Consider the following 21,035-nt stretch of genomic DNA (forward strand, 5'->3'; position numbering starts at 1 on the left):
TGATTAGAAAATACATGAGCTAGCAACTTGACCTGGAATATTTCCACCCCTTCACTAATAGTTTTCTTGCTGTTTATTTCTAGGGAAAACTGGGAAAACAACAAGCAGAATGGATAGAATAGGATCCAAAGCCTCTCAAGTTCAGTGTGAGTCTATTCACTGCCTGTTATGGACACCAGCTCAGACCCCAGACTGGTGATACCTGGAGGTTCCTCTGCTGGGTGTTTGTCAGTGACAAAAGCTGTGACACTCCCATGACAATGTAGTGGGCTGGGGGAAAAAAGTTAGCACTGGTACAGAGGTCTGTGTCCCATTAAATCCCCATCTACACAACATAAAATCAAGTCTCCTAATGATGGTGACTGCTGGAATAGGCACTCCCACTGCTGACAGAGCCAGAGTGAAAAGGGACAGATCTGAGGTTCTGAGTTACTGGCTCAGGACTTAGCAGAGGACTCGGCCCCCAGCAGCAGTGCCCTGCTCCTCAATCCTTCGGCTCAGCTCACTGGCAATTTCTCTCCTTATTAGTGAAGTATGACAGAAGAGCCCATGTTTGAAGGAATATGTAATGTGAAGGGTGTATTTAGATAAACACTGGTCAGAAGATATGCTCACAGACTGGCATTCATTCAGCCTACATGTCAATCTGCTCTGGCATGTCCTCAGCACTGGTTTATCCTCCTCCTTCATTCCCTCAGTCATGCTTGAAATTGAAGTTGGAAAAAAAAAATAAGATAAGATAGTGGCTAAAAAAATTAATCTAAAGAATCTTTCCCCACAGTTCATACTTTGACACCTCAATTCAAATCATCCCTACAAACTGAAAGGCATTTGGAAATGCACAGCCTCAAAAGCACAGCTGCTGGCTACCATGAAAAGGCTGTTCTCCAGCTCACAAGCCTTGTTTGAATTTCAGGCTTCTCTTACAAAACAAGAATCTATTGGCTCTGGAAGAGCTGAGAGGAAGCAGCCATGGTCCCCTGCTTCCTTCAGGTCATGGTCTTTCTTCACAGGGGAGAGACAACAGTCTCCACAGGTCACACAAGGGTCTTCTGACTTCAGGAAAGCACAATCCTCAGGGACATCATCAGCTAATTGAACTAAAAATAATTTCCAATTCTTGCACTGATTTATATAATATGTCTCTTACATAATGTGTGAGTATTAAAGGAGTCGAGTGTCCTTTTTCCTTCTGACAAAATGTAATATTTTTGTTATCTGGCCCAGCCATACTCTGAGTTCAGTCCTGCATTGCACCAAGCATCTGATCGAGTGCAGCAGAGTGCTGGTCACAAGGGGCATCTCCTGATGCATTCAATGTCATTAGTCTTTGCTCTTCAGAAAGGAGACAAACTCTTTCCTTCAAAATAATTCAGAGGAGAAGTTGAAGAATGGGTTTGTTTTTCCTATTTAGGGAAAAGTGGGATTTATTTTGTTTTGACAATATCCACAAGCAGGTTCATCTCCCTCCAGCAAGTAGAAAAGATTATCTTGTACACTGAATTTACATTGGGCTGTTATTTCAGAGACAAAGTCCATTCCCCAAAATGTGTGCACTGGGGGTTGTATAAATTCACCAGCACTTGCAGCAGCAGGAACCCTTGTGAGGGTTAATTCCAGAAGGTGTTTCTATATTTTACTCTGCTGGTACCAGAGTGCTTGGCTGGGATTTGGTTGGGGTACCCAGGCCAGACTCTTTCACATGTGATCTCTTTCTTCCGTAGTGTTATCTATTGACCATCACCACAGTCTGGGAATAGCCTTGCATTTATCTGTCATGCCTGAAAGTTGCATTTGCTCTGTCGTTTGGAAAAATGGGAACTTCTATTACAAGACATCTTCACCTTTCTCAAAATATGTTTTATTCTTTTCTTGTAAGAGAAACATTTGCATCTATAGATTTAATTCATGTTTTGTCATGTAAGTGCCAAGTTACAGCCTTACTCCTAAAATAAAGCATCACCACTTGAGTAGGTAACCTGTCTTTACCCTTCAAGAAAGTCAAACTCTGTTTTGACAAAGGGTCATTAGCGGTAAGGCTGGGAAGAACACACGGCACTTGTCAGGGAACAAAGCGAGATGAGGAGAATAGCACAGATTAAAAGCCAGCTGGTTAAGGAGACAAATGGCAGAGTGGAGTGGCAGTGGTGGGATGGGGCATTACCATGGAGGCCTTGCGGAGGCTGAGGCGGTCGCAGCGGGATCTGAAGTAGGCTTCGTCAAAGGACGTATGGCTGCCCTTCAGCTTCTCCGACAGGTTCCGGTAGAGCCGCTTGGCAGCGCTGGGCGATGAGGGCATGCTGTGCTTTTTGCTCTGCAGGAGGCTCAAGTTATGCATTTGCTGGGTCATTCTCAGCCAGGGTTTTCTAGAAGGAAAACAGCAGCCATTTAGTGAGGTTTTGCTAGACCAACATCATTGATCAGAAGTGTGTCACTGAAACACACAGTGCGAGGCTGCTGTGCCTAAAATCACTTTCACAAGCAGTTTCTGCACAAAGGCACATTTGGGGCTTTTTTAATGGCAAATTGCTCTTTATGGAATTAGACCCATGGATATCTATGGAGACAGAGAATTAAAGATGGAAAAATAAAACAGACCACCCCAGAATTATTTGCTAATTTGTATAAGGAGGAGGAGCTGCAATTAATGAGGGAAACAATGTTTTTGCAGAGTGAGTTCTGGTAATACAGGTGTCAGAAAAAAATGACACCCAAAAGTCAATGTTGCTATGGACAGTTTCATACTGAGTGACTTCCCCATGTAGTGGACAGTCACTGGTCGTGTCTATTTGTTGTGTTACTTTATCCTGCTCTGTGTTTGCCCTGCCCATTTAGAGTACAAACCCTTCCAAGAGGGACTGCTGCCTCTCTCTGACTGCCTCACCTAATTGGATTTACATGTTATCTCGTAATTAAACAGTACTTTCTATGCTCCATCATTACAGTAATTTTTCTGTATTAAGAAAAATTTAATTAATATTTAAGTCTGGAAGTATGTTATGTGGAAATAATTTTGCCTTTCTGAAGGGAAACTAAGAATCAGATTTGACCCAACTGCAGGCATAGGAAACTACCCCTATGGATTTCTAAGTGAAAAGGTAACAAAAATGCACAATTTCTTCACATATTCCTTTTCCCCTGATGAGTGTGTACACATATATAAGGCAGAATGCCTCTCTAGGAGACTTCACAGTTGTAATAGAAAATCTGGCTACCTTTTCAGACTATTTTTTTCTGGAAATATTTTTTTTTTTGTACTATGATACAAATTCCTTTTTGTTCTCATGGTTTCAGCCTTCTTCTGAGAAAATTGGATGGCAGGACCAGACTTTAATGACTACTTGCAATAAAAGCCTTCTTTACTAAACACTCACCCTGCTGTTGAGGCTGGTTTTGGCAGGTATTTGTCCTTAAGATTAAAGATACCACCCAGATCTCCTAAGCTTTCTACATCTTCCATTCTCACTGTACACTGTGGTGAGCAACACTCTGAGCATTAAAGTATCTTATTACAAGTAATTTCACATATTCTCCACGCTCCTGGGGTATTGAAGAGAGACCAAGTCTCTGAAGGAAGAGAGACAGAGTCAACACAATTGGTATATGGGATGAAAAGACTTTGTTACATTTGAACAACAGTGTGTGCAATCAAAAGGGAATTATGTGAGCTACACTCCTGAAATAAATGTGCAAGTGTGGAGATGATCAGAAGCTCTCTGGGACTCAGGAGGCAGCAATACTGCAAGGATTTTTGACTGGTTTTTCTCTGAGTTTATGGAGTAAACTGATTATCCACCTCCCACTTTTCTATGTTTTTAGAATTTTAAAGAAACTCATGAAGTTACCAAATTTAATAATAATTTAATTCTCTAGTTATTTAGAGTAACGCTTCCAGTTTCCATTAGTACACAGTGCTACATTGTCCCACATAAATTTCTCCCTTTACCTTTGTTTTCAAGAACTTCTTTTCGTCAGTAAAGTATGGGTCAAAACACGGACCCAAATAGGGAATAAAAATAGGCCAGTGAATGCCATAGGCATGTTTGTAAAGGAAGTTTCAATTTCCCAAAATAATCTGATTCCAAGACTACAAATTTTGAATACCAATACCACACACAAATACTAATACACAGTTGGTAGTGAACTCAGGATAGAAAGAACAGTTTGCATTTGCCACACAGACCTGACCACCCTCAAGATGAGGACAAAGAAGAGTAGACCCAACCAATTCTTACTTCAAAGGCAGGTCAGTCTGCTGCACTGTCTGCTTTGGGATTATGGGTTTTTATTTGAAAAGCAACAGGCTCAGCACATCTGAATGGCACAAGAGAGGTTACAAGGTTCATGAAAGCAATATGGGAATTTACTGAGGGGTTGCGTAGATATTTAGTAAGTAAAAATTAAATAAATTAGGAACATCTACTTAGTAGGACTTCTCCTACCTACTGTGATATTAGTTAAACAAAGAAGAATGCCTAGTATTAAAGCTAACAAGGCTTATGCCTCTGTCAGTGTTCTCTAGGCTGATAAAATCCTCCCCCTGTCTCACTAGACCAAACTACTTGCTTGCTGACTTTAATACTCTCAAGGATTTAAATAATTACAAAAAAAAAAAAAATGGAGTTTTGCCAGCCTGACTCCAAAAAAAGCCTTATCTCTTCTTCAGCCTTCACTAATGCAGAAAGTGTATTTGCCTCCATCTTCTTAAACTCAGTTGCCCAGATATTTTTCACAGAATCTCTTGAAAGTCATCAAGTTCAAGCTTTTCTTGAGAAGGGAGAAGTTGTTTCCAGAATCCCAAATTTCTACAGAGAACAGCTTGACAGCAGCATTTTCTTTTATGAGAAAATACTAACCTGAGCAAGTAAAGGAGAAGCACCTGTCAGTTCTTGGACAGTTTTCCAGGAAATCAGAGTCTTTGGGCGAGGTGTTCTAATGACACCTCTCCCAATACACATTCAAAGCTCAGACAGCTGGCAGGGCTGTTTTCTCTGTTTCAATGCGTACACTGTAAAAAGAAACTGGAGTCTCTGTTACAGCATTCTAGAATGTTGGTGTAGGCTTTGAACCAAAGCAAATTTAGGCATCACTGGGGTGCTAATCTGTGTCACTAACCCAGAAAAGGTTCAGAGCAGTTAACTACCAAGTCTGTTTCCCATGGTATGGGTTACTGTTCTTATGGACTGTGACTAAAGATAATTTGACTCCAGATATGACAGTTCCTTGGGGTAGCTGGAGTCCTTCCCACCTTGATCTGGTCTATGAACCAGGATTTATCCATTCAGAAGAAAACAACAGTTTGTTAGTAACCGCCTAAACAACAACTTCTGAGGACAGTAACCATGGCATGCCCTTGCCACACATGGAAGCATTGACAGTAAAAAGCCAGAGCAGATCCATAGTCTGACGCTGATGGAAGAAGAGAACAGAATCTTTTATAATCTCATCAATGTTTCTGTGAAGTCAAGAGCAGGTGAATCTATAGAGAAGCTAAGTAAACACTCTAGAAATCACAGCTATTCAACAATAAAACAGATGGCATCTTTGCTATCCACACAGAATTGGTGAATCACAAATGACTTGAAACATAGATGTGTTCCCTGTATACTCACCATCAATATCCCAAGCAAGTCCAGGGAATAAATGTGGAACAATAAAGCAATAGCTGGAACGACATGATGTGAACGAGCTGCATTTTTTCACCAGTGTACTGAAACAGTAAAGTGCAAAATGCTACTGCAGATTATCATACTTAACATCCTTCCTAGTCACATACAAGGTATGAAATGAAAAAAAAGGCAAGTTGAATATTCTGCAAAACTTTCTGGAAGTAGGATCTTATTAGGCTGTAGAAATGACTCACAGTAGAGCAAAGGAAATGAGATTGGGCAAAATTGTGGGTGAAAAGCATAATAAGAAATAAGGAAAAGAGACAGCTCAATTCACATGATTCTGTGATTGAAAGCATAGGGTTTTTTGGATGCTGTTATTTTTTTACAGAAATAAACTATTTAATGAAAGCAGTTTTAGCCTCCTTTAAAAAGTTATTAATTTGATTTCTTTTACAGCCATATCCCTGCCTCAACAATCAGGTGAAGACCTGAAATGTACATTGTCTTGACTGAAACAACAAATCCCCCAGCTGAAATGCACTTAGCCTGAGGATGTGTTATTGTCAGAACTAAATTTTTTACAGCACATGGAAGACTAATAATTTAGAAAAAGAAGATGTGCAGAACAGCCCCATTTGATATTCTCACCTATGGAAGCCTCTGCACAAAGCTGACCCAAGGCAGGATGACCTAAGGACCTCTCCATACAGTTTGGAATAGCCCTCCCAAATTAATGTGATCTAATTTGCACCCCCACAGCAAGATGAGCACTGCAACAGGCAGCACAGCACCAGGTTTTACTGAGAAAGGCAGGATTAGACAAAATAACAACAGCATCTCCCCTTATAACCAGTCATAATTAACAGCAGTTTTCATTTCCAAGACTTAAAGAGCACAAAAGACTTGCAGAAGATCTCTGGGGAAACAGTTACTGCCCTGCCCTGGAAGTACCCATCAAACCAGTGTGATTGTCACTGTGCTATAGCTATGAACCAAACCAGGGACCAAAGTCTCCCAAAACATATTTCATGCTACACATCCTGCAGCTTCATCTTTGTTATCAGATTTCTAATTGCACCTAAGCACTGAACCATTTTATTCCCCATCACCAGGGTCCTTTAAAAGCCAAATTCAAATACAAATGAATATAAAATAGTTACCTTTATAAAAGATTTGTGGGTTTGTTTCCCTTTTTAATTGTCAAATACTGACCTAATATTCATGTCCCTCAAAAACATATTGCAGAGAAAGACAAAGAAATACCTAAATTATAGATCACTCTCTGCTGTTTGTGGCACATATATTCTACACTCTGTAGACAGGTGCACTGGTGGGGCACAGCATAGCTGTAAAAGCATTTTCTTAGGATTTTAGGAAAACACAACCGCTGAGAAACCACTCAACACTGTATGTTTATGAATCAATCATACTTGAAACTAATAATTAGGAATATGTGCATTAAAGAGTTAAATTTGACTTACCAGCTTAGGCTATCCAAGGCAAAACGTGAACAAGTTGCTGGTAATTGTCCCCACTCTTCCTTCAATGAATCACATTAGCTTTGCTGTCTCTGCTGGCTCAGCCTCTGGGCAGAATGAGTAAATCTCTTCCTTACACTGCATGAATGATCAGATATGAAAAAGCCTATTACTAGTAATTACTGAAGTCCAAGATTGCTGCTAAAACCTCAGAGCAGAACAGTATTTAAAGCAAGTAGTGTTGTATCACAGGTAGAATGTTTGGTGCCTTAACTCTGTGCCAGTTACCTGTGCACCTGTAGGAGTGACTAATATGTGAAGCCTCCATGTGAGAGATACCATGACTTCTGTGTGCTTTTAGCTTGTTGTAGCCTTTAAAATTGATCAGCTGCACTGCGTGTAAGTAGAAAAAATAATTACTGCCAGAGTAAACAAAACTGTGATTGTAATTAATTTGCCATGAAGTATGAGCAAAAAGACATTAATGCAGCCATCCTCAAGCTGTTGGTTTTATGCTAAAACAGCGAGAGGAAGGGGTAAAAATCACAGTGCAGTAGCGCTTGTTGCATGTGATGTATTGTTTCTCCTTTCTCCAAGCAAGCTACCACTACAGCTGTCTGCAATCATAGCAACAAAAGCAGCAGGCATAGCCATAGCTGTGGGACATCTGCAACATCATTGGAAAGCTCCCAGCCTGAGCAGGTTACGCCTCAAAAAGATTATTAAATGGATAACAAAAGCACACTCTGCAGATGCTAAAGCAGATCCTGTAATGTCTGCATTAGTAGCTTCCAAAATAGGAGAATAGAGATATTTCAAAATCTCATTTTTTTACTATAGGGCAAAAAATTGCAAATGCTGGAACCCACAGAAACCCACAAAAATGTTACAAAGTCAAATGTGGAACATTTCAAATACCCATGTACAGAATTCTAAAAACAGTGAAGGTGACAAATGAAGATAAACAACAACTTAGAAAATTGTTATCCTTCGACATGGTCTACTGGGTTAAATTCATGCAATCAGAACACTCCAGTGCAACATTGGATAATAGAAAAGAACCAAAACACACCAGTTCCTGGGTTGTAGCCAATGACCATTAAAAGTATTTTGGATTATTTCAAGGAGATACCAGAGCTACTCTTACAATCTGCTGAAATTTTTTCCCTGGTTTTATTCAGACGTGATTTTTGGAAAATGTTGGAAACCTCCCAAAATCTGTTGATCAGCTTGATTCTCCCACACTTCCAACCTCAGCTAAGAACACTGTGCCTTATACCCAAGGGCATCCTTTTGCCCAAGTAGCTGAAGCTAAAATGTAGTCCTGGGCCTGATGTTTGTATGCCACAGAACTTGAAGCTAATCTGTATTTTTTAAACCAATCTGGATATGGATCAAACCATTCTTTGGGGGTTTTCTATCAACACATGTGCCTGCCTGTACATGTGTGTGTAATGTAGCAGGCATGTGGGCATATGAGAATATCAAATGCAAATAATGAGAACATCAAATGCAAATAGGTACATGCTTTGTTGCAGCAGAGAATTGGAAAGTGCTATTATAATATTCTATGCACAGCAATCCTCCTCCTGTACCTTGAAAATCACAGGCCCTCCATTTACAGGATTCCCTCTTTTGTTCTGCTCCTTCCAAGGATCATTAGTCAGAGAGCTGACTGAGGTCACTGCTCCTTGCCAACAGGAGGGAATTGGAAATCTTTCAAAAACCACCAAATACCTCTCTAACACTGAGATACTATCTGGAAAAAAACATGCTGAAAATCTGAAATGTCTAAATCAGTTAAAAATAAATGTAAGCCTAGGAACTCCATTTTCACTGCTGTGCTAAATAGGGATGATTCTTCTAAGTCAAAGTCACCAATTCAGGTTTTTTTTTGCCTATAAAGACCTCACCTATGGAACTCACTTGTAAAGGAATGTTCAATTTCCAGCTGTTTCAGGAGAAAAACATAAAGTGAATTTCCAGAAATCAGTCTATTCTTAAACATTTCTAGCACCTTCTCATTGTGGTTCAATACTTCTATCTTCTGCTTTCTCCCTTCAGCTTGGTGGAAAGCAGCCCTTTTACAATTGCCATTTTGATTTTTTAAATGCTTAGTCCTTTTTCTACTCAGACAGTATTTAGCAGACTAGTAAAAGTCAAGATGTTTTCTTGCTCAAGCCTAGTTCCTGTGAAATACAATTAGCTTTTTTGTCTCAAGAAAATATATTTATAATCTTCTTGACCTATGAATATAAATTCATAATTAGCCTGTTCAAAATCCAGAAGACACAAAACAATGCTCAGTAAGGTAAAAGAAGTAATCACACATTTAGCAAATGATAAAAATTAAATAATGAAAATGAAATAATTAAAAATTATTATTGATTGTTTGTAAATAGCTGTGAGAGCCATCTACATCCATTTCTGGAAATTAAGAAGACTAAAAGACCTACAGAAGCAATAGACCCTGGGTTTATGATGAAGCACATGGAAGGAGATCCTTTAGTCTGATCTCCTGCAGAAACCTGCCCATCCTCAGACTTTGATGCTTCCATTAGAGGACAGAGAAGTCATCCAGTTATTACTGCCCTTGCATTCCACTCTCCATTTTGCACAGAGCATTTTGCTGGCTGTACTTACACTGCTGGCTTCTCTGACTGCGACAGGTTTTCCTTCCATGGCTGGTGAGTCTGAAAGTTCCCTGCCTGCAGCACACAAGGAGAGCTGATCCCACAAGCTGCTCTTGCTCTTACTGCTGCTAAAGCTGCACGTTTTTGTGAAGATGTACATTTAGTGGTACATTTTGTTTAAAGAGGCTGCCCAAGTTGGCTGATTTAGTCCCCCAAACCTTCACCCTGTGTTGTTCTCAGCTTTACACACCACAGGTGTTTTTAGCGTTGTGTTGGCCATTAACTCCATGTAGCAAATTCTGTTTGTTCCTCCCAGACCCTGGGACGCTTCTGGGATGAGGAGCTCCGCGTAAGGTCTCGGGTTTCGCGCTCCATCCATCGATAGGTGGCAGCGTCCACCCAGTTCTCCAAAACCCTGCGATGGTCCCCGGAGCGGCGGCCACCCAGGCATCGCCTGTCCCCAGGACGCGATGTCCAGCAGGCAGCACCTCCTCCATCCCCAGAACCCAGCGTTTCCCTGTTTCACATAGCGTGCCCGTGTTTGTGAAAAACATTTGGGTTTCCCGCTAGAAACTGGGTGGGAAGTTTGGAGTGGAGAGACTCACATGAAGTCTGGCTTTACTTGCAACAATGGCAAAGCTGTTGCCATCACAAGAGACAAAGCTGCATTTTAGACTGTTCACAGTCCCACAAAAGGAACTAATATTGCTCAAATATCAGATTTCCATCCACTGTCACAGCAGTGGAGCCAAGCAGATTGGATACCTGGGAATGGGATCTCCACCCCCTCCCCAAGTAACATGGCTAACTCTGTCTGGCACCTGTATCCACTCTCATTTTAAAAATCATTACTTGAAAGGTAGTTAAAGTGACTCTTCTTCTCAAACAAGATAATGGGGTGGGTTTTTTTTTCATGCAGTCAAAACTATTCAGTGGGAAAGATAAAATAAAAATCAAACAAAACCCCCAAACAAACACATAAAAGTCTGTGTCTCTTTGTCCCCACACTCATTCTTTCTTGCACATTTTTAAACATACAACGTACTGTAGTAAATTCCAACTCTGGTTTTGGCAATTCCTGCCTCTCTGGCTCCTTGTTTACCTATCATCATTCACATATACCTCTTTGCCAACTTGCTTCTTCTCTGGCCTGTTCCCTGGTTTCTTGTGTTTCTTCAAGGACATTGATTTGAGTCTTACTGTTTCACTAGTTACTTTAGCCAATGTTCTGGATCTAAATCCATAGCAAATAACCTATTATCCACAAAGACACAGAAGTATTCAGTATGCTTATGAAAAACACAAATATTTCCCAGTTGATCAGTCACAGACATGACCAAACTTGAAAAATTCTGAAATTGTGAGTGAAGAAAAAATAATTGTGTTTGGACTAAGCTTAGAAAATAATTTTTCCAAGTATTCTGAAATATTTGCGGCAATGTGATGTCAGTGACCAAGTGGAACTGGGCTAGGCAGCCCTGGCCCCCCCATGTTTCCTCTGTAGCCACAGCTCTCAGCCCATGGTCTCGCCAGCCCAACCTGGAGCCCAGCACATCCAGGCTCTCTGCAGGGCTGAACTTGGCAGATGCACCCATGCCTGGGGCTTGCAGACTCCGAGAGGAAGGATACAGATGAGGGGAATGCTCAGCTTTGTGGCAGCTGTGGACTTGCTGCTTGCACTTCAGAATATGGTTTTAAATGAACTAGCAGAAACTTCTGACTATTCTGGTCAGAATTCTTTAAATATGGCATGTTTTTCATACAGTCACAGTGGCTTTTTTACCCCTGCTAGTCTTTTTACTTGGAAAAATCCTGAGAATAAGAATTCCTAGCTGCAGTGTAATAGAATTGGGCCTCGGCTGTCAGAGCTACAAAACTACTGAGTCATTTGGGATCTTTTGGGGTGTAAGTTAAGGTAAACAGAAATAAAATAGTATAAGAAGTCCATCAGAGCCTCAAAGCCCTTCCTATTTTGAGCCAAAAAATCAAAGAGCAGCTGCTGTTACCTATCAGGAGCTGTGCACCAACTCTGATATATGGGACTAATGCTCTATTGCAAAACCAACGAAGAGCAGAGCTCTTTGCTGATGGTTCTTGCAGTTGTTCCCCAGATTAGGAAAAACCCCAAATCTGTGCAAACACACGCAGCTTCAGGAAGCCTATAAAAGTACATGAGGCCATCGGATGTGTCTGAAGATATTGCTGTTCCTCAGAAACAAATTACCCATCTGAACATCATGGAAATAATGAAGTTGTCAGCAACAACAGGCGGCTGTGATATTTTGTCAGCCTCCTGTTGATTATGTTATCTAGTCAGACACTCCAGATAGAGATAATTTATGCCGTGTATTGTTTAGCCATGACTGCTCCCAGCTGCACTACATTTAATTCAAGTTACACCAGAACATTTTACAAACAGAAATTAACAAGCTTTTCATGGCTGGCAATTTCTAGATTAGGAAAGAATAAAGAAAAAAGAAAACGAAATTTAGCAAAGTTGAGCATGGAACAAAGATGAACAGAGGCAGACACACACCATCCCAGAGAAGCACCTTCTTTTTTAAGCTGAAGACATCTTTAGGCTTGTGACACAGTCTTTAAAAAGACCAAAAAGAACATACAAATATATAGATAGGCGTCATTGCAACTTTTGTATGATTGCAGTAATTAGTAGTATACTGATTCATATAAGGTCTGTTTCTGATGACTGATTCACTTTTCTTCAAAACTTGTATAAGAGCCTCTATTATAAAGTACTACACAAGTGCCATTATTTTTCTTACTGAATAAAGAAAGAAGTTTGGTAACAAAAGAACAACTTCCTGCTGTTCTGTGAACCCCAAGCACTGTTTATTTCACTAATACTTCTTAAAGAGCAGCTTGTTTGCCCTGATTAAAACAGAATTCTGTTTATGGGCAGTGATTTTAACATATTAAAATCAAACATTTAGAAAGAAACACATACACAAAAACAACAGCAACAACAAATCCTCCACCAAACAAACCACAAAAAAGCCCAGAGTAAGATACCATTTCAGGAAAACTTTGCTACTGAGGACAAAGAGTAGGAAGAGAGGGGCTATTTTCAAAGGGTAACAATTACCTGGGGTGAATAATTTGTCTAGATCCTGATGGAGACAGATTGTTCTAGATAACAACAATTCAAACCAAGAGCCTATTTGTCTGCATTATCAGAGGAAGAACCATAAGGAGATCTGTCTCCCTGGACCAGCTTTGTGAACAGCCCTGTAGGTTATCTTTGCAATAGGGAAGCATCTTGGCTGCAATAGGGAAGCCTGGCTGTGAGAATTTTCCACAAGCTGGAATTCATACTGCAGTCATTTGGTCTGATGTGGCTGTTCATTTACATTTGAATTTAAATGAAAATAACTCGGAGGAATCCCAAACCCGGCAAAAATCCCAAATCCATCTCAGGAGCAATGCAAAGATCCAGACAGAAATGATTGTTGTGAAGTAATTCTAGATTTGCCAGTGCCATTCTTTTTCACAATGAGTTCAAATGAACATTTAAACATTAATTTTCTGCTGAGAAGTTATAATAGCTTCAAATCACAAAGATCCAAGGTTTACTGCAGAGGCAATACACATGGACATAAGAGTATTTGTTGAAACCTTTTTATACTTTAGAGAGACAAGGACATATGATTGTTTATCCTTTACAAGAGGTGTGGGGCACAGTAAAAACAGTGGCAAAATTCAAAAGATGGGATTGTTTTCATCTCAAGTGCAACATTTCAATAAAAGTGAAATTAAAAGGTAAAAAGTGCAACCAAATCTTGTCTGTTTAGAACATAGAAGATCTGTATCATGCTTTAACAAAAATAATTCCTTTTTTACTGTAATGGAGGCTTTTAAGAACTGTAGTAGTGAGAATAGCGGTTCATGAAAATATCTTCCCATCACTTTTCTTGAGCTCTAAACCTGATGAATCTGTTCCCTCTCAATTAGTCATGCCAGCCTCTCACTAAGCAATAAACATCAGTACTTGGCCTTGCTGTGTTGCCATGTTGCCACAAGTCCCATCTCCATCACACAAACTAGATAGAATACAAAGTGATAATTGCTCCCTAATGAGCACACACTTTTTGGATGAATTTAGTTCACAGCCCCTCTTCCCATTTCTCTCTCTTCATCACTAATGCATCAACCAAGTCCAAAGGTGAGAAATTAATCTGAAATAAACTCCTACTATTCATGGCTGAAATGTTCATTCATACTATTTCATTGCAGCATGACTTACTCTGTTTTCCAGCGGGTCAAAGAGAATCTGACTCAGACTATAAAATTGTGGGCTTTATCTCCCATATTCAAACTCTGACTTAGCAAAGTCCTTGGAAAACAGCTATCAGGCCAATTCTTCAAGGAGGGGTTGTGGTATAGTCCAAATCCTGATGTGTTGACAAAAGTCTATATGAACTTCCATCCTGTTTCTAGACCCTCTGGGACGTGCTTTACTCCTTCTCACTCACCCTCAAATCAGAAAGAACAATGCTGGTTAACCTCAGGGCAGGAGGTGCTTAGAGCACACAACAGGACTCTGGCAAGTGCCCAGATTCACCGTGGGTGGGACAAATCAAAGCCAGAGCTGCTTCAGTCTCAGGACCTTTTGTTCTTCAAATAATGGTAAAGCACTTATTAGTCCTAGAACAGAGACATTGGCTGGGGAAACCTTTGAGATATCAGGCTCACCCTGCCCTAAGAGTTTCCTGTATCAAGAATGTTTGGTTATCACACGCTCACTTATGTTTCAGTTACATGCAGAAAACTGAAAATATAAAAAAACTTCAAAAACTATACAGCCCCAACTCCCCAACAGCTTATTATAAATAACTACTTCCTATATTTTATAAATGAGGTACTTCAAAAGTGTTTGTACATCACCATCCAGTTATTACATTCATTAGTGTTGTCACAGGAGACAGATGGGGAATATAATTTGCTGCTGTGTTAAAAGATTGAATATGGATTTGGAAATGAGGACTCTGGTCCAATGAAACAACACTCTCTGCAGCCAGAAGTGCTGATCTGATTTCATCTGAATTGTACTAATAAATATTTGCAAAACCAGGCAGCTTAGGTGGCTTATTTAAGAAAACACTTGCTTTTCACCTTTAGTAATTAATTTCCTTCAGGGTCAGCATTTGATGGTCTTACAGCCATTGCCCAAACTTCTACACACTTTGGGATGATTAATGATCTCTGTTCTGGAAAATTATGAGGTGCTATGAGGAAAAATTAACTGAATTCACGCAATGTGAAACCTCTCACTGGGTACCTTTTCTCTGCATTGTTTTTTTAAGGGGCATGGTCTGTGTGAATGTGTGTCATAGAAAACTTGTAATGAGTTCCCCACAAACCTGCTCTGAATTCTCACATGGTAATGCAGCCAGTCTCAGCTGTAGGCAGCACTGAGCCCAGGTGAAATCTTACAGATATTCAGTGCTGGCAAGAGAATTACCCTTCAAGTAGGACTGATCAGTGTGACACCTGAGCCTTGGGACAGAAAAAAAATGCTCAGGGTTTTACTTCAGATGCTCTTCTTGGTTACAGCTTCAAGCATCCTCCCAAAAACAGCCCCTCACACACAAAGCACAAACACAGAAATGCCCACATTCATCACACCAATTTTGATATCAGTTTTGTAACTTTTTAAGAATTGGTAGATAATATGCTTTAGGTCGTATTTTGCAGGATTTCACTCAATGCAGGTCTTTTGAATGATTGCAACTGAGAATAGATTTTGTATCTTTACAGAGACCATTCTGGGAGAACTCATTCTGGGCCTCTATTCACTTTTATTTCACTAAACAGGCACAACTGCAACAAATTCCATGCAACATCCAGTGTTGCTACTCAGCTGGAAATAAAGCCACAGATTTGCAATGAGGTGAATAACAATTTAATATATACAATCCTCTAACAGAAAATCTTGTGCTTCAGCAGTTTGGAAGCACCTGATCTGTTCTCTTGCCTGTACTGTCTAATAAAACGGTGTACTTTGGTTTTAATTAGGGGCCATAATTATTAGGATTTTGAAAATTAGCCACAATCAGTATGCAGGATAAATTTGTTGTCTGGCTTTGTCTTTTATCTAAATGGGATGAAAACCAGAAGGTTGATTTGGTTATTCCAGCTGCACTTGGGAAGAAGCAGAGTTCAGCATGAATCACTGGGTTTGTTCTAAGAATTGCTGGTGCAGATGGCTCTGTTGCCTGATGTTCAGTACAAATAAGGTGACTTTTCTTGAGCGAAATATTGAACTACGGGGGGGGCGGGGGTGGGGGGTGAAAGCCAAGCTGGTATGAACAACTTTGAATCATAGATAAAAAGGAGCCATGAAAAAAATATTTAAAAATCCATTTTAAATTTTTAACAAAGAAGCTTTCAATGACAGAGTACTTTCTTTTACAATATTCTACCAGAAGTCTGAGATACATTTTCTTCCTGACTTCAGTGAGATGGGTGTTTTGTACTGGAATTACTGTTCTAAGTACAAACACTCAGAAGTTCCATGGATTGCAAATAGATGGAAAAGGAAAATGAAAGTAGGGAGGGTGAAGGGAGAGTTTATCTAATGGTTACTTAGTGGACCTGTGAGAGAGCTGGGGTTGGACATTAATATTATTCCAGTGCCTATTTATCATTAATCATATGGCTTAACAGAAATGTTGGAATTTTGTCCAATTTTGGCTCATCTAACTTTTATTTTACACCCGCCCCCCTTCAAGAAGTTGCCATGGAACTGAATTTTCAAATTACTGATATGCCACATTGGTACTTGTGTTTGAAAAGCCTACAGATTAGATTACATGAAATTAGAACAGAATAAATCTGGTGGCCAATGAATGCTTCCATCATTTTTCTTTAAAGGAGTCTATATTAAAAACCAGCTTAACACTAAGAAATGAATCCACACTTCAGCAAAAGCTAGAGTATTAGTATTTTGATATCATAGGAAAGTTTGATTACTGAGCCCATTATTATGTCACAGTCTCACAGTTTAAATACAACTGTGAGACTGTGATATCATATTCTTATAATATAGTTCTTTGGATTTTCTGAAGAACACCCAGACACTCAAAAAAAAAAAAAAATTGTTCCAAGAGGTGCAGTACTTAAATAATGATTTTTTAGAAGGGTGAGAAATCCCAGCCTAACTACCAGCCTCTCCTGAAAACAGGCAATCTAAAAATTGAATGCCCTGATATATCAGCTCACAAGCTGTGCTGGGAGAATATGACATTTTGAGACGCACAAAAAGACAAGTGAAGCAGTTGTGTTTTTTAACACTCAAAGAAGCACAGATTCAAGCTTAATAGTACCAGTCCACCACTACAAAGATTGCATAGAATTCCCTTTACTTATACCAGAATTTAGCTTTTAAATATAAGTAGTAGGAAAAGCTGATTAATAGAATTCCAAATAATTTTAATATGAGTTTAAGGAAATAGTTATGCACCATTGAAACCAGAAATTTTGGTCAGAGTTTTTCCCACAAACTTATCTATGAACCATTGAATGGCATTTTAAAAAGCAGCATTTTGTTCAGTAGGCTTTTGAAAATCATATGGATAATACAACTGGTATTTTCAGCCAGAATCATTCATACAGCCCTCATGAAAAATAAGGAGTTCAGGCTTAAAAGTGAAATTAATCTTCTCTAATTTTATGTGAAATTCCATGGCTCCATGTAATATGATCTTCGTTCCATAATGGGGGCTCCTATTTAGTTAGCAAAAAATAACAACCTCTCTAAATTACTGCCTTTTGCATATCTCCCACAGATCTGATGGCTCAGATCTTAGGTTTGGATAGGGACAACCTCCCAGTGGGTTACAGATATGAAACCTCACTGCACATGAGAAATACTTTCATCTCCTTCTTCAACCCTAAGATTCAGCTGTTCAAAACAGAAAATCACAGCACAAACATCAGCCCTAACAAACCTTGGCAGTACTGAGCTACTGCTGTTCTGTCTTGTCAATTAGCTGTCAAAATGGAAAAGAAAACTGTTTCTACATTCAGATAGTATATCCAAATGTGCACATGGTGCTCACAGTAGATGACAGTGCAAGAATTGAATGTCACTTGCATACCAGAAATACTTTTGAAACGTAAAGTGGGAAATAAAGGAGTGATCACGAGTATACAAGAAAGTCCAATAGGATTGCAGTGGCAAGCTTTGAATTTGCAGTGAAAGTTGTCTCCCTGCTAGATATGGTTTTTCCAGTGCATGCAGCAAAGCAGAGTCAGTTCCTTTTCATTTCCTTCATCTATCTGTCTACACAAATCAACATCTGAACTGTATTTCCAAGTAAACACCTATAAAACTAGGTGTCTTCTCAGAAAAGTTTTCTTTTCCTTGAAAAGCAATCAGGAAAATAAAGGAATTACTGTCCTGAAAATTAATACATCCATATATGTCTATCTAAAAAAAAGTGACTGACAGAATATATTAAAAAATGAAATATTAGATACCCAAAATAATTTTGCAGACATTATTAGATATCAATTCCTGAAGTATAACTACCAGGTAAATAATTTGCTGTAAATAGCACTTTTGAGAAAACTTCTTGCAGATTATTTCCAAATTAAAATGGTACAATTCACTGTAGCATTTGCTTCAAATTATACAACTAACTAATTATGAAGTAGTCTCTTTCAATATGAAATAATTAATACAGCCAATTAGAATGCACAGATGGGTGAGAAAATTAAGCTTATGAGTGAAGTATGAAAGGAATGGAAATCTGAAAGTAATTACAATGGATTTTTCCCCATTTTCTCTCTATAAAGAGTATGTTATATTAGTTCCATATAAGCTCATTTTCACTTCTGTCTCTGACAAAACAAGCAGGAAACTGTTACACAATATCACCTATTTGAAATAACACCCGATTTTACACTTTTTTAAAAATCCAGGAACAAATGGATAAGGAAACAAAAAAACCCAAATCATGTTTCTTTACAATTGATGAGTTATGATTAAAAAAGGTCAGAAAATGACATTTGCATTATCTGTCTTGTTCTGAAAATTGCACTGTATTAAGAATAAATGATACAAAAGTATAGTCAAAACACCTTAACAAATGAGAAATGAATATGATCAGTCAAGGATCAGAAATTCCCATCCAAAGCTACAGAGCGCTGTTAACTACAACAAGCCTTGAGCCAGGCAGTTGCTCCAGGAGCACGTTTTGTTTGGTTTAATTCTTTTGCTGGACAGCACAGAAGATGTGGAAGACTTTTCTTAGCCACAGGCTGAACGTTCTGCTGAACTTTTTGCTAATACCCACTACTCAACTCTCTTTGTTCTTTATTGGCACCTTGTATGAAATCTGAACAGCCAAGCAGAAAGTCTCTTTAACCTCCACTGATACCATCACAGCAGCTGTCGGGGAATCCAAATGTGCAGCATCCACCTATGACTTGTTTGGAGATAGATTTTTTTTATTTTAAATCCTGAAACACATTTTCTTTAAAAATTGCAAAGGCTTAGCAGTAGTGATTTAATAAGGGAAATCACTCTTGCATCCACAATTTCTTCAAGATAAAGTTCAAGGCAGGAAGAGATACTGAAAACTGAATCAGTACCAAAAGACAGACAGAGGATAGATTACAGAGAAACCAAAAGAGATGAAGATTTAATTTCAGAGATGGAATAATTCCTTGTCTTATGAGTAGCCATATTCTTAGATAAATCATTCTCACCAGTTAAAACTGATATAATTTCAGTCAGTAGAAGAAAGTGAGGTGCTGTTTTAGTAAATAATTGTGTAAGTCCCTACAGATGCGTATCTGGATCATTAAATGAGAAAACTTTAAAAGAAATGGTGCAGGATGTGTTAACATGTATCTTTAGAATGGATTTGTGACAGGGTAAGGAAAACATTCAGGGGAATTCTAAAAGCAACTTCTGATCACATTTCTTCAATTACAGCAGCAGTTAATAAACAACTGAAAAAATAGGACACCCTCCTTGTTAAGTGTATTCTGTGCCAGAGGAAATAGGAACCTGCTTTTCTAAAAGCTAAATGAAGCAAAACTACATGGATTCTGTGTAACAATGAAAGCAACACTAATTTATTGGATCTTGAGAATATAAGCAAACAATCCAGGATCTCTGCTTGAGTATGGGTATACATGTATTTATCTCAAGATTTTTGTCTTTCTGGAAAGCCTCCACAAACTCAGTCATTTGGATGAACTATTATATAGGGAAATATAAATAATACGAATTTATTAAAGAGATGGATAAAGAGCTGTCCAGAAGATTTTAAGTAACAAAAAGGTAATTTATTATAAGAAATCTGTGCAACTGTTAACTTGCAATTTTCTGCTGCAATTCAGCAGCTGTTCATTACAGTTTGAAGATGCTTCAATTATCACCTCTGTGCTGCCTGGTTATAAGGTCATTGAAGACTCCTTTTAAAAAGTTGAATCAAGTTTCCTAAAGCAAATATTTAGATACCTGTTAGATTGTGTCACTCTCTCAGAAAATCAGATTCTTGATTTTCTCTCTCCTTTGATGGTCATCTTCGTGACAATATTCCTGTGAAATACAGTCCTTCAGAGAGGGATTGAGACAAACTGCTCTGGGAGCTCTTCCTTTTGTTTGTGCTTTCTATTGAATGATCAGAAGTGTGGTGCATTCACTCAGCAAGAGTTGTCAGTGCCTTCAATACATGCAAGCTCTTATTCAGCAGAGCTGGCTGTCACCCAGAAAGACACTGCACTGTCAATTTGCAAGCAGGTTAAAGCAAAACAGTTCAGTGATAACTTACACCCATAAATTTATTGCAATGATCAAAATTGCTTTCTTGCATTTGGAATTTAAAATAAAGCATTTTTTAAAATTATAGGAAAACATTAAAAAGTCTTATTTCCCACTACCACTGACCATAAAGGTAGGAATTTGGAGGATTTTTGAAATAGTGGAATGATAGCTTGGATCAAGCTTCAAAGTGCTGGTTAATATCTTATTAACTTTGCTACTGAAGGAGTCAATCCTTTCTGATTGATGTCTTAATTATGCCCTAAACAAACTGTAACAGTAATTTCATAAGCACTGGTACATTTCCCTTCCCTCACAGCAGCAAGGAAAAACTCTTTTCTTACATCCATTCCTTACTCTGTAAATTAAAAGGGAAAAGGCATTTGCTTGATAAATGTAAGAGACAGATTCATGATAAAATATACAAAATTATCAGCAGAAAGATGTCCCACATAAATGGTGTCCTCAAGTAACCTTCTGTGAAGCTTAATAATGTTGTGACATAGAACTGCTTCAA

General features: G+C 38.8%; 1 protein-coding gene across 1 annotated transcript in view; it reads right to left on the bottom strand.

Moving 5' to 3' along the window:
* The window catches only part of ANKFN1 (ankyrin repeat and fibronectin type III domain containing 1), a 60,170-nt gene extending 57,819 nt beyond the window's left edge, over positions 1-2,351 (bottom strand). Inside the window, exon 1 of the mRNA XM_053960490.1 lies at positions 2,165-2,351. Coding sequence (XP_053816465.1) covers positions 2,165-2,350 — 186 coding nt within the window. The 5' untranslated portion in view covers position 2,351. The remainder of the gene's footprint in view (positions 1-2,164) is intronic.
* Between the last annotated feature and the right edge of the window lie 18,684 nt (positions 2,352-21,035).

This window comes from Vidua chalybeata, chromosome 19, assembly GCF_026979565.1.
Source record: "Vidua chalybeata isolate OUT-0048 chromosome 19, bVidCha1 merged haplotype, whole genome shotgun sequence".
NCBI classification, from domain to species: domain Eukaryota; kingdom Metazoa; phylum Chordata; class Aves; order Passeriformes; family Viduidae; genus Vidua; species Vidua chalybeata.